General features: G+C 42.0%; 1 protein-coding gene across 2 annotated transcripts in view; it reads right to left on the minus strand.

Annotated features, from left to right (window-relative positions):
• Positions 1-16450, minus strand: part of LOC115374902 (enhancer of polycomb homolog 1-like) — a 38736-nt gene that overhangs the window by 21620 nt on the left and 666 nt on the right. Inside the window, exons 2-3 of one of the 2 annotated variants that reach the window (XM_030074054.1) lie at positions 12503-12596; positions 122-281 (exon numbers count right to left, since the gene is read on the minus strand). In XM_030074054.1, the coding sequence (XP_029929914.1) occupies positions 122-221 (100 nt within the window). In that variant the 5' untranslated portion in view covers positions 222-281; positions 12503-12596. Of the gene's footprint in view, positions 1-121; positions 282-10126; positions 10596-12502; positions 12597-16450 lie in introns of those variants that run through there. The other variant, XM_030074053.1, reaches the window with a different exon arrangement.

Consider the following 16450-nt stretch of genomic DNA (forward strand, 5'->3'; position numbering starts at 1 on the left):
TTTGTTCCACAAACTGTGACCGAATGTATCGACTCAGGTCCCCGAGCTGATGCAGAGCGCCGAAAAGATGGCACAGAGATGTTGATGTGGCAGAAAAACAGTATTAGAAGGGCTCACTCACGCTGTATGTGAATTAGCTGCTTTGGCATCTTGAAGTCCCCGGGGTAGAGGGACTCGTAGTAGGCGATGTTACTCTCCGCCTCGGGGACCGGGATGACCATGTTGTCCCGCTTCTCGCCGTACACCTGCTGCGCTGAGATGGCCCGCTGGAGATGGTGTTCCTGTGGAGACACAGAAGTGAGGAAACTGAACCACAGAGGATGGTTATGCCCTTACTACAGCTGCACAACATACTGAACACATCAAATAAAATTTTGATTTTGTGGCACATTTTATTCAACAATGCATCCCGAAAAGCGTTACAAAACAACTAGAAACAACTAAGAACACATCAAAGTCATGAGTAAGTACTTATAGAAATTATGAAAAAAGGGACACAACAATAGGATATGCAATGTCTTCAAGTCTAAAAAGTTTATTATACAGAAAAGGTGTGGGTCAAAACTGACAAAAATGCTTAATTCAAAACTAGCAGCAATGAGTAATGCTGCATGATTTCTTCCTTTTAGACAAACTGGCATTTTGGACAGAGGGTTCTCCAAAGGCTCAAGGACACTTATTGGATGAACATTACGTGCCACATCACTAACAGATTTGCTAAATACAATCACTTTAAAATTGCTTCTAGGGTTTATCAAAATATTTGAAGATTTCAGAAACAGTGCAAAGTGGATGGACTTCCTCGTATTAGTTAAAAACGTCTCAAAGACGCATAATATTTCTCCAGAGAGAAAGCTATGCTGCAGTTATCTGATCTGCTGTCTGTGATTTTGCAGCATCAAACAAAACCAAACTAAAAACATGACCAGAAACACTGTCAGTGGGAAATACAGCCTGGCCACCAGTCAGAAGTTGGTCAACTCTACCAGACACTTGTGTCAAATACAAAGTCTTCATTTTGTTAACATAATTTAATCCCTACAATTACACAGTAAAAATGGCACGTAAAACATACAATCTACTAGTTTGAGGAAAAAAACATTTTCAATTAATTTTGCTACAATGACAACTGTTTTACATACAACAAATTAAAGAGTGGAAGAAACTGTTTCAACAGCTGACAATGGTCACAAGTACAATTTGTTGATGTGATTAGTAGAACAATAACAAGTCCAGGTCTTGCATCTGACACACAATAGAAAGCGTGGGAAAATCTGCCAGGCTGGGAGTAAACAACACGCTGATCCATTTAAAAGCGAGCCAAGTACACCTGCAAGTCGGGTTGCTCGAGGTAACTGACAGTTTGCATATCCAGTTACACAATAAAGAACACTGGGCGGCCAGTCAGGTTGGGTGATTTCAACAGAGCTGGCATATGACGATGGATGATGAAATGGGGGTGTGGGGGCTGAACAACTACCAGATGAGAACAAACAGTTTCTGTGAAAAGTTTTCATTAACATTTCATCACTCATTTCAAAGTGAATGCACATTAGCAGTGTAAAATATTTACTGAAAACAACAGAAATGACTAATTATTCTTCACAATATTCATTAGAATAATCAGAATGTTCATTTTTGCCAAAACCACAGGGTGTTAGTTTTGATATATGCATCAGTGAATTATTTAAAATACTAAAAACATATGACAAGTTAAAGCACAGCTGCAGTACTACAACTTGCGCAGGAACCAAAGACAAAAATTTTCCTCCCACCTCATCACTACCATGGCTACACAACAAATACAAAGGAAACCTGACACTGTCCTTCGGCTCTGCACGTTAGTCAGTAAGCTGGCCTTATCTTCCCGCCACAAGTGTGATGAGCGCCTGCCAAGCCCATGGGGGGGGGGGATGTGCCGGAAGCAAGGCAGGCTGACTGACTGGCTTGCTGGCTGCTTGTCTGAGCAGTCACAGTCAGCCGTAGTAGTAGAAGAGCCTTTGGCCTAGAGCTGGGCATTGTGCCACCGCAGGCAGTCTGTCAACAAGACAGCGTGCTGCCGGACTCGTACAGCAGCTCACTGGAGAGAAAGTGTGTGTTTATGGTTTTCCCTGCGGCTGTCAGAGACACCGGGGTGGGGAGGTGGAGAGCCACAGAGCGACTATCTCTCTGCCAGTGGGAGGCAGGCAGGTGGAGTATGAGTGAATGAGTCAGCGTGCGAGTGCTGGTAAGTGAATGAGTGAAACGGTGCGATGACAATCTAATGTTTTTATGTTGCTGCAGAGTGTGTGCAGATTTGTACACAAGGTTCCTGCTGCTCGTGTATTGAGAGATAACACAGTAAACATGGTCAGTGACTGCATCTTTCCTTTGGGAGGCACTAAGAAAAGCAGGGTACGACAGCAATCTGTTTGATATATTCTTCGCCAAAAATTACATCAAGTATCGGGTTGCATTTCTTGTACCGTTCATGCTCAGCAAATGCACCATCCTCCTACTCACCCTGAGTGCAACCAGTCTGTTGTGACTGCAGGCTGCACATTTACTTTCTTATTAGAAGCTTAAAACTTTGCATAATTGCAAAACCACTCAAGTTTGAGCTAGCACTTGCACAATTGTTGAAACAGACGATCACTGTTAAGGACAAAACAGAACAAATATGCATCCATAGTGCAGGATGGGGACAGAAACCCAAAAGGACTTTTAACAGACCCTCAAATGAAAAATTTAACTGCCCAAAAAGGCTGAAAACATGACAGAGGACACATGCAACCAACAGCTATATTCATCTGATGCATCTCATTCTAGGCTTTGCAATTTAGACAGGACCAACACATTGTTTGGACACTGAACATCACATCTCCATTTGTCCATTCTGCACTGCATGTGATGCTGTGCTGGTCATGTGTTTCAGTATCTCCAGATTGTCTCTATAGTCGTATCCACAAGAATTCTCTCTATTTACTGCTTTTGGCAGACGGTATAGTATAACCATCAGGATTACAAGCAGACAGTGCCTGTAATTCCAATTCTGACATTTCTAAAAGAAAACCTACTTTACAAAGAAAAGCAGCAACTCCAACAGCCCTCTAATCCTCGGATGCATTAACATATAACCATTAACTAAATCACTTTAAAGTGCAAAAAATTTAAGCATTTTAAAGTCTAAGAATAGAGCTCTTACTACCCTCTCCATTTCAGAAAGTCTTTCCCTTTGGTGGTCAGCCTCAAACCACAGCCCCCACAGCATAACCAATAATATATATTTAATTTTCATATTCATTCATGTATATTTTTAGTTTTTAGTCTTTATTGAATATATTTAGCCTTTATTCTATTTTATTTAACTTTATTATATGTTTCTACTGTTGCTGCTGGAACACCAGAATTTCCCTGGTTGGGATCAATAAAGTATACCTATCTATCTATCTATCTATAACTTCCCAGGGTTCTTTGGGGACATTCCAGGTCCCGCGTAATGTACAAAACATCTTATCTATAAATATTGTGTAATTGACTAAAAATAACTACACCTTCACGGGCAGTGATTTGAGCTAATGCACAGGGGACCACTAGCACCCACTCATAAGCAGACAGTGTTTTTTCTATATTTATTTATCTAAGGAAGGCTGACTGAGCATGTATCCTGCAACGCCCTGCTAAACATTCATTCAGTGTGGCCACAGCCCACACTGCTGGAGCCTGAGAAAATCCACTGGAGCTGGGAGTTAAATGCCTTGCTCAGGAGCATCTCTGCAGTCTTTTCTGGGAATGGGCAGAGGTTTTTATTCACTTTTTGTACCCAGATTTTTCAATCTAGTCTCCATACAATTACTGGACATCCTCTGTTACCAAAGATCTGCTTGGAGCATTTCTCAAACTCAGGTCTGGGGACTGGTGATGGTGCCTGGGAAACAGCTGGGCAGCCCCACCATATTAATATACCATTTTCTACTTACAGCTTTAATATAAAAAGTGGTTTTACAGGTCGTGTCTACAGCTTAAAACTCAATATAAAGAGGATTTAGTTTTAATGTTAGCTGCCCCTGAAGGTGGCAATACCATTATCTGTCAGCACAGCGAGACCACAGGACAAGAGAAAGACAGCTGCTTGGACAGGCAACATGGAGGACTCCAAACTGTGAACACAAAATACACAAGCCTGTTTCACAGATGCACACTTTTAGCTGGAAACGAACTCAAGGGCATTCTGGTCTTTTGCAGCCTTTATTATAAAAAAAAAAAAAAAAAAAAAAAAAAAGATGAAGCTCTCAATACAACAGTTTCAGGGTTAGGTATTATCCAAACTAGGGGTGGGAATCACAGGGTAACACTATCACAATGTTCTAGCTAAAATATCATCACACCACAATACAGGGGGTTCTGCCATGTGCAATATACTGTGAGAAAATCAGCAGATACATCGCGATATCTCGAACTGAAAAAGAAAAAATACCCTGGAAAAAGCAAAATAATTTCTTCAATATGCAGTGAATCAATCGTGTTTTTCAGTGTGAAGGCAGGGGACAAACGCACCCTACAGTAATTCAAATGTCCCATCTGTCCAAATTAAGTTAAAAACTCAATTATAAATACTTGGCAACAATGTATCCATAATCTCTCATAAGACAAAGCATTGCAATATCAGTCAACAGTATTCCATGTGGTCTATAGTATTTTGTGCAGTCCAAAGAAAGCAGGAAACAACTTTTCACTCTACTGGCAACAGCAGCTCATGGATCTCAGAAATGACAAGCCATATACAGTACTGAATATTTCACCAGTCAAATAAACAGGGCTGACCTAAGAGAGAAGGGCTGTTGCCTTCCTAAGTGGCTGTGAAAGTAAACTCACTCACCACAGCCACAAATTTACCAGCGTTTGACTTGTGGTCGGCGTTAATATCCAATTTTCACAGTGGTCTGCAGTATTTTAAGTCTGCTATGGTGTGTCTTACAATAACAAACAGCTTACAACACACCATTTGTTTTACGCAGTCGACTGCGCTCTAGACAGTCTTTAGTGTTGTTATGTTACAGTGCTACATGTTCCAGCGCTCTGAACTGGAGTGAGGATGCTGTTACTCCCTTAAAGCAGGAAAATCTACTGCGGATGAGCTTTCAGTTTAATTCTCTGAGCTGCTGCCCTAAGGCGTCCACATAGGAAACTCAAAATTCTCCTTCCACATTAAACCTATACGAAGCGCTCACCGTGACCTCCCCCTACACATGAGGGCTTGCATAACCTTCAAGTTCCTATCCAGTTTCCACTGAATCATTCCCCTGGCGAGCGCCTGAACCCCAAGTCAACTTCCTCTGGCTTCTCCACAATGAGGAAAAACTCATAAAATCCAACAGCCTTGAGCGAAAGCGCCTTCACTGCCAAACCCAATCAAGCGTTGCGTTTGTTTACTTTCCCAGCCGTGGCTATTTGCCTGAAAATAAATGGAGTTAGATTGAGGTGAACGGTCAGAAAACAGAGAATAGGCGGATGCCCTCATACACACTTTTTCTGTGTTGGTCTGCCCCCCACCCACCCCCCCTCACAGACACACAGTCCAGAAATAGCCTTTTAAATGACCGTATCGATCACTGTCAAGTCTGCTGAGGCAGCCCAAGCCTCTTCACCTCTCCCAGTCTCGCCTCTGACAGCTACTGTCCCAGACACTGTAAATGCCACTTAACATGATGGACAGCCACAGGGGACAGGCTGGCCAGGCTGTCGAGGGATGCACAGCTACAGCAGGAGAAGGCTGGCGTCGTGCACTGCGTGGGAGACACTGATTTTTCAACACCAAATGTTAAGCGAGGTGGGAAATTAACAGCCATCAGCCTGTGTTTTTGGCTGTGGATACATCTCTGCCTGACTCTTCTTTGTCAGGTAACCAACCATGGACTGGAGTTTACTTTCCATTCCAAAAAAAAAAAATAACACAGCTGGGAAAGTAATTAATGTGTCTACTGGGCAGGAAAGATTATTTACAAAGTAAAGGCACTAGGCAATAAGGCCAAGTCACAGCATCTTTGACCCTACAGCTTGATCAGTGTAGCAATATTGCTGAAATTAATGTTTTCATAAAATATTTAAGCACCAGAGATTGATAAACAGTCATTAGTAATGCAGATATGATGACCAAGCAGGTAAAGACAAATAACAGAACAATCTAACAGGCTCCAAGTGTCGCTTCTCATTTACTGAAACCTTGAAATCCAGGAAAAATCAACACTCATGCCACATTACATCACATAATATTCAGTATGAGACAATGTTTAGTCTCATTTCACAATATCAATATATCGGCCCTATCCTGAGTGCACACCATCTGCATAAAAAAGGGAATTTATGTGATCAAACAAGCAGGGAAACTGGGTTGTTGTTTACTGGTCAGTGTGTGGCCAATTCCAAAATTTACACATATCGGTCTCGCTAATTTCCCAGTTGATGCCTGCTTACCTGGCAGACTGGCTGGTAAAGTCGACCCCTATCGTGTGACTTTGGCCCAGTACAAATTTCAAACACTGTCCATGTATTGATCAACGTAAAACGATGTTCTAAGCGACACAAATGGAAACGGCTGCTATGGACCACTTTCAATTTTGCCCTATCTCAGCTGCACAGATTTTGGACAGGTGACATGCCCCACATTTCAACACAGCAAGGCCGCACAGTGGGAAACTGGTGGCCTGCCAGTGTGTGTGTGTGTGCGCGTGTGTCTACTTGCAAGAACTCTGTCTGGCACAGAGGCAAACACAACAGATGCCTGTGGGTTCCCACCGGGGCCGCAGACACTGACCTCGCTTTCACCCAAACGTAAACACAAGACAAAGTGTCTGGCCCAACACAAACAAGCCGCACGTGCTGAGGGAGTTTCAGCAAGTCCGGCTCTTCTGTCAAGCCACAGTACATGCACACTGCCTGCAAATTACAAAACCATATGCCGGTGTAAACTATGATTTATAACACGCGAGTCCAGCGGTGACACAGACTGTAAGGCTGCAGTTTTATGCTTGGTAAAAGCTAAAAATGAAGGCAGGCTAAATGCATGCTAGGAAAAAAAAAAAAGAGCTAAACCTACAACTTTGCTTTGTGGTCTGAGTTCAGCAGCTCACAAATTTAAGAGCCCCACTACGAGACAGACGAGTGCAAGGCACACCACATTTTCACCCTGCAGACCACTGAACTCAGTGTGGGAAGTCAAATGTGGTTGACGTGGCGGAAGGGGAAGCATGAGTTAGAATAACCAAACACTCTCGCAGAACACGACGTGCTCAGTCTGACGCTGAAATACCTTTTACCATTCATTTCAATGGGTAGAGCAATCAGCAATGCCAGGATTAAGATTTCCATTCTCTGTGTAAGTCAATGGGCTAAGCATTTGAGGCTTGAACTCCACACTAAATTAAATGCATTTATCATACCCTATGGGAAAAAACGGACTAGAATACATTAAGACTAGTCACTTCCATGAGTCTGTGGTGGCTTTCTTTATTGTGTTAGGGCGCAATTCTGTTTATCCATTGATACAGTCGCCATATCAAAACATAGCTTCGTGCCATCCCGTCTCTCTGCCCTGTCTTTCCTGTCTCTCCCCCTTGTGACTGTCCAGTAAAGCAGAAATACCCAAAAGATAATCTTAAAATAACCGTGTTCGTGGTTTAAGGCGGGAATTTAGATTTACAACCACAATCCACATGCTGAAAAAAATTGATCGCATTCACCAGAGGACATGGGTTACACCAGGAAAGGCAACCATGTGCAAGAGCGCTGAGAGTCTGCAGGTTTTTATTCCAACCCATCAATACGGCAGGTGATTGCAATGATTAACACACCTTCAACCAGCGAGGGGGAGCTAATCAGTGACATGACCTGGTGAAATCTTTGGAATGAAAAGATACGACCTCGCTACACTGCATGCCACATGGCTGCCCGTCCCGTGGATTACACTGCATCCAACAGGGATGATTCAGAGAACATTCCTCTGTGCGATACACCATATTTTCATCTCACTCAGTCTTGGAAATGCAAAAACAAGACAGCTCCAAACCCTGAGCAGTTGGCATGCGGCGGGCCCTGGCCTACCTCTTATGATAATATGACTGTTACATAACTGAGCACTCCAGCTGAGCGAAGCGCAGACTTTGAAGTGACAGCCGTCCCCCTTCCCCCTCCTCCTCCTGCCCTGAGCTCCTCGTGCCACTGGTCTGCCAGCCTGCTGTGCCATCTGACACACTGAACCTCTAATGCAGGGCTTCCAGGAGAGCTGGACAGCAGAACAGCTCCAATCTGTACATAGTAAATGATAATAATGATAACAATAATATTTCCCAATGACCTTAAAGGGAAAATCACCTTGCTGTCATTTACAAAAAGTCAGATTACTTGATCAGCTACAAATTTGCACTAATGGAGAAAGCAGGGACTGAGGAGTCTTGCTCAATGACACTTCAGCTGAGCCGGGTCCCCCAGCCGCAAGGCCTCACCACACCACCCTGATGTCCATTTAAAAAATAAATAAATAAATAAATAAATAAATAAATAAATTGCAATGTAAAAAAAAAAAAAAAAAAAAAAAAAAAAATTCTCAGGATGTGCACATAGTCTGCTGCATCCTATGATAATCACACACCACCCCTGTGGGATGCTACAATAATCCAGCACAGGAAACACACTGTTTGTCCACCTGCTTCAGCGGTCGGTGCATCCCCAACTCCGTCCCCAGACACTTCCACTATTTCACCTGCCAAATGTTTTTTTTTTTTTTTTTTTTTTTTTAACAATAGTAGAGGAACCTCCAAAGGTTGGCTGGTTACCTGCCAAAACGGCTGGTAAGCAGACAAACATGCCACTGCCAATATTAACTATCACTGGACAATCTGGTTGGTGGATGGGGCTCATGTCCCTGCATGGCAATGAGTACAGCCTAAAATGTTAACAGTGGCAAAGTAAAAAGAAGCTCTGCTGTACTGGAATAGCTCACTTCCCCCAACTGAACCCCTCTGGCATGGCAGCACGGGTTAATACACTATTATATAAACTTATTCTGGGTAACGTTGTCAGGCTGGGAGGCGAGATGTGATGAATTCAGTGCCTTTAATATCCAAAGCAGCGGGTGAGGCTGTAATAGTAAATTAGACAAGCAGTGTAATAGGACTTGACAATAATTCAACAGTGCAATATCTCTGTGTATAAAGGTAAACTTTTTAAACACATGCTCAATTTGTTATTTCTCTGCTCAATGTTGTAATATTTTGTAGCACTGATGCATATATTTAGACACAATGCACTCACTTTGAACAAATTTCTAAGGCACATTTTTATTTATTTCTTATAATTTGAGCAATTGAATGCAATTTAGTATTTCTAGGACTAATGAAGTAATAACACTTGCAGTAAATATATAATGTAGGACCAAACCTTCATCTTGAATGCATGCACCCTGAGTGACTACAGAGAGTCATAAGGCAACGATATCAATTCAAAACATAACCGAGAGTACCTGCACTGTGAGGTTACCTGCAATATTGCAAGTAACACCATCCTGCTAACACGTCAACCCACACAAAATTAAGTGCAAACACACACACACACACACACACACACACACACACACACACACACACACATGAACACGCACACACACTCGGGCTGTGTATCCTGTTCTAGATGACTAAGATGCAGATTTTTCCCCCAAAGCATGGCAGCGGTGTTGACATTTCTGTCACCGATGCCACATGCAATCTGAAATCACTAGCTCCCCCTTGCCCCGGTCCCTCGCAATTACGCCAACACAAGGCCCGATCCCGACAGACAAGACAAAATGTCGGAATCGCAAAAGTCACATGACTCCTTTGTACTCCGAAAACCGTCTCACGCATAAACAAACCATTCAAACCGGGCAATTTTATCCGATAATGACACAACGCATCCCCGCTTTGCCCAAACGGGAGTCCAAGTCCCCGCATTTGAGCTGTTTACACTAGAAATCCGTCGTGTTTCTGGTGAGAAAATTGGCGGCCATTTTGTGAAAGCTTGCGCAGAAAAAAAGAGGGACACCTCGTATCATGTAAAAAAATATTAAACACATAAACACGTTTGTTGGAAGATTTTTCGAACGGTGAAAGCATACCGATTCCTCTTCTTTCTCCATCCCCGTAGGCATCTGCGGCACTGCCCGGTTAATGGATGCATATTCGTGTAGGTCGGGTAAATCCTCACAACGGAAGACGGGTAGTGGCTTGGAAGCGTCCAGCGCCCGTGCCCGAAACGACAATTTACTCATTCTTTTTTCACAATTCGAGATGCAATATAAATCTATCCGGTCTCCTAATAGTCACAACGGTGCCGAGTGGAGCTTTCATGGATGTTTCTGTGCGGTTTTTGTCTCTATTCTAACGTTCGGCTGCTTGTAGCTTGTATTTAGGGCGTCGCCAACGGAGCCGGGGGAAGGCCCGGATCTTGGTCGCTCTCTCTCGGACTATTTTTTTCCGACGCTCCGCTCCCTACCGCTGGTTCAGTGCGCCATGGACAACATGGCGGACATTTAAAACTCTTTTGCTCGGTTTCGCTTGTAGCGGTCCAACCCCCAGCTCGCGGACCGACCATTCCCACACGGTCCCGAGCGCTTGCGCGTTCGCGACGGTGGGGGGAAGGGGGCACATCTCGCAAACTAACTCCTTTACACACACATACACACACACACACACACGAATGAATTATTGAAATAAACATAGGCATGCCCAAAATATAAATTGAGGGGGGAAAAAAAAATCAATACGAAGATTCATAATAACAAAAATGTAAATAAAATACACTGACATTAAATAAAGCCTTACTGAATCGAGATTAATAAAAAATAAAAAGAAAATATTATATTTTATAGTATAGTTATATTTTATATTATAGTTACAATTATTATATTAATATTAAAAATAAATCAAATGGCACATAAATCAGTGCATAGCAATTACACAAATACTTTAAATATATACAATGATTAGAAATGAATGAAATAAGCAATACATATATTCCAAAAATAAATTATGCACAAGTAGATATATTAACAAAATTGAAAAGTCTTGAAAGTGTGTGCAAATAATACTAAAGGTTAAGAAGAAATAGGCTGAATATATGGAATGTACATTTATTATTGTTACAATTTATTATTGTTACAGTTTGTATGATTTGCATCACTGGTAAAAGGATTACTTACAGAAGCTCAGTGTTGTCTATTATTAGGGCTGAGGATGACTGACATGACAATATTAAGAAATGTCTTCTTTGATGATGATTATTATTACAATTATTCATAAACTCTCCTGAAAATAATTGTAGTTTTTTTTTTTTTTTTTTTTTTTTTAAAGTGCAGGTTTATCCCTTCATTATGTCTGCTCTGTCTCAATGAGTATCCCCTCAATAACAGGGAATCCTTTAGCAACTATACGTATCTAAAATATCTGTAGCTAAAAGACTTGCAAAACTGCAAAATTATTGATTTTTGAACAGCACTAATTCATATTCCATAGGTGTTCAGTTTAGTCATTTTATTCTTCAGTGAATATTCAACCTGGTGGCAATAAAATGCTTGTCAGGGGATCCTGAGGGTTGCAAATACAACATTTCCCATCACAGACCAAAGCTCCAACTATCAACGAGTTAAATGTTCTTCTCAGTAGATCTGAAAGAACAACTAAGATCTAGGAGAACTGCAAAAATAACGATTACTTTAATTTTCAATTAATCTGTCAAAAATGGTGAAAAATGTTGTTCACAATTCCCCACAGCCCAAGGCGACATCCTTAAACGGCTTCTTTTGTCCCAGCCAACAGTCCATTACCCAAACATATCCAGTTTACAGTCACGGAGGACTAAAGAATCCAGAAAATATTCACATTTGAGAAGATGGAATCAGAGAAATTGGGAAATTCCCTCAAAAAGAAGAAAAAAAATGCTCAAAACGAGTAATCAATTATGAAAAAGTTGATAGTTAATTTGACAGTTGGCCGCTGAGTGGTTATTCGAGTAATCTCTGCAGCTCTAAGATCTAGTGAACATAATGCCTGCGGATTTTGATCCTGTTCTCCACAATCAACAACCCACAATAAAAGAGTGTTTATTCCAGATGAAATGGGACCTGAGCGCTGGCACTTGGTTCAGCATGTGAACAATGTCGCCCTCTGCTGTCCACACAGGTGAACAAAACCACTGCCAGCACCAGGGTGATGGAGGGAGGTGAGGACACAACACTGTGCAGACCATTTGGTGGATATCTGAGTCTCCACCACCTTATCAATACCAGGAGTACACACATTTTTTTACATGTTCCCCATGTGGAGCTCAAACCCCGTAACCCAGACAGTTTCCCCCTGGATTTGGGGAATGAAGAACTGATCTGAGGTCGGTACTTCAAGGATCCTCAACTCCCAAAGCCCCGCACCTTGAGCAACAACAAAAAAAGCCTGTATCAAAGCTTAGAGTAAAACTGTGTAGTATGAATGCATCTTACCTAGTGATGACATCGAGGTTCAGCCGGTGTCCATCCAGAGGCACTGAGGCGTCTTTCCTTTGCTTTCCATCATTGAATTCTCTTTCATGAGGACCTGAGTGGGAGCACATTCACAGGGAAAGAGCAACCAGGACATTTAATCCAAATGCAATACTTTGTGTCAGTCTAGTTTCACACCATGGTTTAAAAAAAATGCAATCAACATACCACCGGAGAGCTTTATAAAACAAGAACCATCTTAGTCGCTCTCTCGCTTTTCCCTTTGATGTAGACCAGTGGTTCTCAATATTTTTGGCTAAAACAAACCAGTGCTGACTGGTGCCTCCCCTGTTACAGGCTGCGTATCCCCAGTGGTGAACAGCCCAGTTAAAACATGACAGCCTTTTCATGTTGTTTAATTTGCCTAATTATCTGGAGGAGGCCTTGATGATGATGATTCAGATCCGGGATTTCTTCGACTTAACAATTAGCATCTTTGAAGCGTAACTGCTACGCTGTGTTCAAGTGCTGATAAGAGAGGCAGACATCTGCAACACAGCACCACATTCACAGTTTTCTCTGAAAAACAAAACCCTGTACACACTCTATTTTGTCGTTGTACTTCATAAATGAACTGATTATGAAGGTTACTTTAAAAGCAGCTATGTGCTGCATTCCTATATATGAGGATGTCATTTTCAAATTAATTGCAATATCTTACTACAGTAATTATAGTGTTATACTGCCTTTAACTGCCACTGTGTGTTTGCTTGTCAGTCAGTCGAAATTTTCACTTTGCCATGTTCACCACTCCCAAATACACCTTCACCTGTGATTACTCGACAATGTCACATGACTGGTTGCTGATTTCCATATGTCCTTTGGGACCTGTGTTTCTGCTTATTTTATTATTAGTCGTATTATTATTTTGTTTTCATTACATTTGCCGTTCTTCTGCCATTAGGGTCATTCGAAATACATGCTTATATGACCACGCATGCAGAGAATAGGCCTATAAGGTCACGAAACAAACTCCAGAAGAGATTACTCAAACAAATTAAGCATTAATCCCTGTTTGTGCAAGACAGCATGGAGAAAGCTGCATGGCTAATTTGGGCTTCTTCATTGCAAAGCGATTTATTTCTGGTTTCTTCGCAGCATTGATGAACCCAAGATTGACGAGGTCCTCCATCTGGCGTGAGATGTCATTAAACAAACAAGTCGCAAAAAATAAACATATCTGCTAACGTTCAGCAGCAGTTTGACAGGAACACAAATTCATGTTTCTTCTATCCATATTATTTTGGAATGCAGCAGTGAACAATCCTTCCATCTGATCGTTTCCCCTGATAACTACCTTGACTGGATTATTTGACGATGTTGTGAGATGTTGTGTTAGCCGCTGCGGTGAAAAGTGAGTTAGCTGGCCAATGACCAGAAGTGCCTATCTGGAGGTCTCGCACAAGAAAAAAAAAAAAAAACGTCTGTGTTCATATTTCCATTTAAAATAAGGTGAATATATCCAGCTTATGAGTTACAGCCCTTAAGGTGGTAACACAACAGAAACCAAGTTGAACGCCTCCCGTTTCAAATACAAAAAGTGAACCAGAACTTTCCATAACCCATCAAGTTCTGGGATCGGCTTTTGTTTCCATTTCAATGTATGAACACTCTTACTGTGAAGGGTAGAAAGTGCATTTCAAAAACATTTTTCATTTCTCATCGCCACTGTGACCTGTGATACTTTCTTCTCTCCAAATCCGGATGAGACCAAGAGCTTCTTTATTTGTCCAACTTGTAACTTCCACCGTTTTGCAGTTTGTTGTTTGGCATTTGCCAAGTTGTAGCCCTCTTATGACGTTTACAGGAGTGACATCCCATCACGTCCCATGTCGTTACCTATGGAAAAAATACCAAACACTGGGAAATAGGTACGCTGTGCTGAGTTCCTACAGTCTGAGAGGCCGGTAAGTGTTTAAAGGCCCTGACGCTGAAAGCCAACCACTAACCTTTATTGGGCCGCCGCAAGCATCTGTGACTGACAATCATCTAAAGTTTCCGCAGCATAAGTAATAAACAATAAGTGTTAAAGCCAACATGAATCGGGGCACATGAGCAAAGCAAGCAAACTACAAGAAGCCTCTTCTTTTCTTCTTCCACCAGCGGATATCCAAGGATGATAATGCCAGTGCCAGCTGCATATTCTTATTACACTCAGTCTTGATTCATATAACCAGACTGAAAAATGTTTCTTTAAGTTTCCTCAGTCCCAAGGTTTCCAGTTTACTTTTTCAAAAGACTGCTGCCCCCTCTCCTAGAATGAAGCATGTCCTCCATGAAGGCACAGAACTTGCTGCACGTCAGCCCTCAATGGTAGTCTTCGCAGCATATTAGAGGACAGCTCTTAGCAGGTGATGCAAAGCAGTCTGAACACTGGCCTCGGTCAGTGCTAGCTCTTTCTTGCTGGCTTGGTGTGTATCAAGCCTGAATGTCAGACAAATTCAGCAGTGTTGGGGTAAAGTCAGTCGAAAGGGCTTAAAAAAAAAAAAAAAAAGACGACTGAATAAAGGACAGAGTCATAAATGTAGGAGCCATGTTCCTGGCTTTGGTCAAAGGTTTCGCTTTGGCATTAGTACAAAGGATAATTGTGTCCCAGATGATTTTTCCATCGGTCTTAAACCCATTAACTGCTGCCGTCTGAATCTCTGGAAGAACTGCGCCCTCTTGCTGTTGTGTTTTATAAGGTGATCCAGTGGATTTTTTGCCAAACCTGACCTGTGGTTAAAAACTAAAATGCTGACATAGGCTGACAGTCGTCATAGTGATGGGACCTGACTGTTTACAGTAATTACACCTCAAAATGAATCTAATCATGATTTACTGATGTTAAATGATGCATGCAGCACCTTTAATAGGCCTATGAGGACAAGCTAGCAAAAAATTTCCCTTTCCAAACATAATTCCCCCCAGTATAGTATCAGCAGTATTTAATGGACACTCAAAAGGTAAGGTGTAAGGGATCAAATGTTATATTAAATTTTACATCATGGATGTCTATAGATACTCTTTTAGGGATTTACATCGAGCACAGTGGCTGAGTAACACTGAATTTACAGATCACCAAATTAAGAGCAGCCAACTTTAACAAGAGCTAGTCCACAAACGGATTGTGTTAAGTGACATAAGACAAATTAAGAGCCAAAGACAGAGAGAGGCAAAGGATTTTCTTTTTCGTGGATGGCTGTTGGTGAATTTGACCTTTACGCTGCTAGACAGACTTATTCGGAAGGATCAACAAACCTACAAATAATACTTGTTAATACTTTATTTACTACAAGTACATATCAACCCACACAAGTGCCATGTGGGTGGGGTTGGTACACCATGATTGGTGCCAGAGTTTACACAATCACATTAAAGCGCTGGGCATTGAATGTAGCACACTTTTCTGTGATTTACAGCTTACCCAGTGTAGTCAACCCCACCCCATCTGGTACTCCAAGCAGATTTAAAACATGCCAAGAATTTGCCAATGCATGACTGCTCACCAGTGCTACCTCCACTACAAGTCAGACCGAGGCAGCTCCTGCCCTAAATGCAGGTATTGTGAGGCTAATCCTTATCATATCTAAAAAGTATTCAGCCTTTTGAGTCCATGTAGGGAGCGGATGGGTGCTGTGTGGGGAGGGGAGGCAGGTTAGATAATGCAGGGGATATTGTAGGATCCAGATCCATGCAGGGCCAAGCAGTTCCATTACAGACCACAGAGCTGCCTGGCACTGTTCAGCCACGCAGCTTTTACCCCCACGATCAAACAATGTTATCCATCTGACCAAAAATCATAAAAATCCTCCAGGTTAGATGGTCTTATACAGGTATTTGAAGCGCAGCACTGTTACTGTACCACCTACGCCTTCTACAGATGTCATTTCACCCCCCTACTAGATTAGGTTTCCGGCTCTGTAATTT

This window comes from Myripristis murdjan, chromosome 17 (genome assembly GCF_902150065.1).
Source record: "Myripristis murdjan chromosome 17, fMyrMur1.1, whole genome shotgun sequence".
In the NCBI taxonomy this organism is placed as follows: domain Eukaryota; kingdom Metazoa; phylum Chordata; class Actinopteri; order Holocentriformes; family Holocentridae; genus Myripristis; species Myripristis murdjan.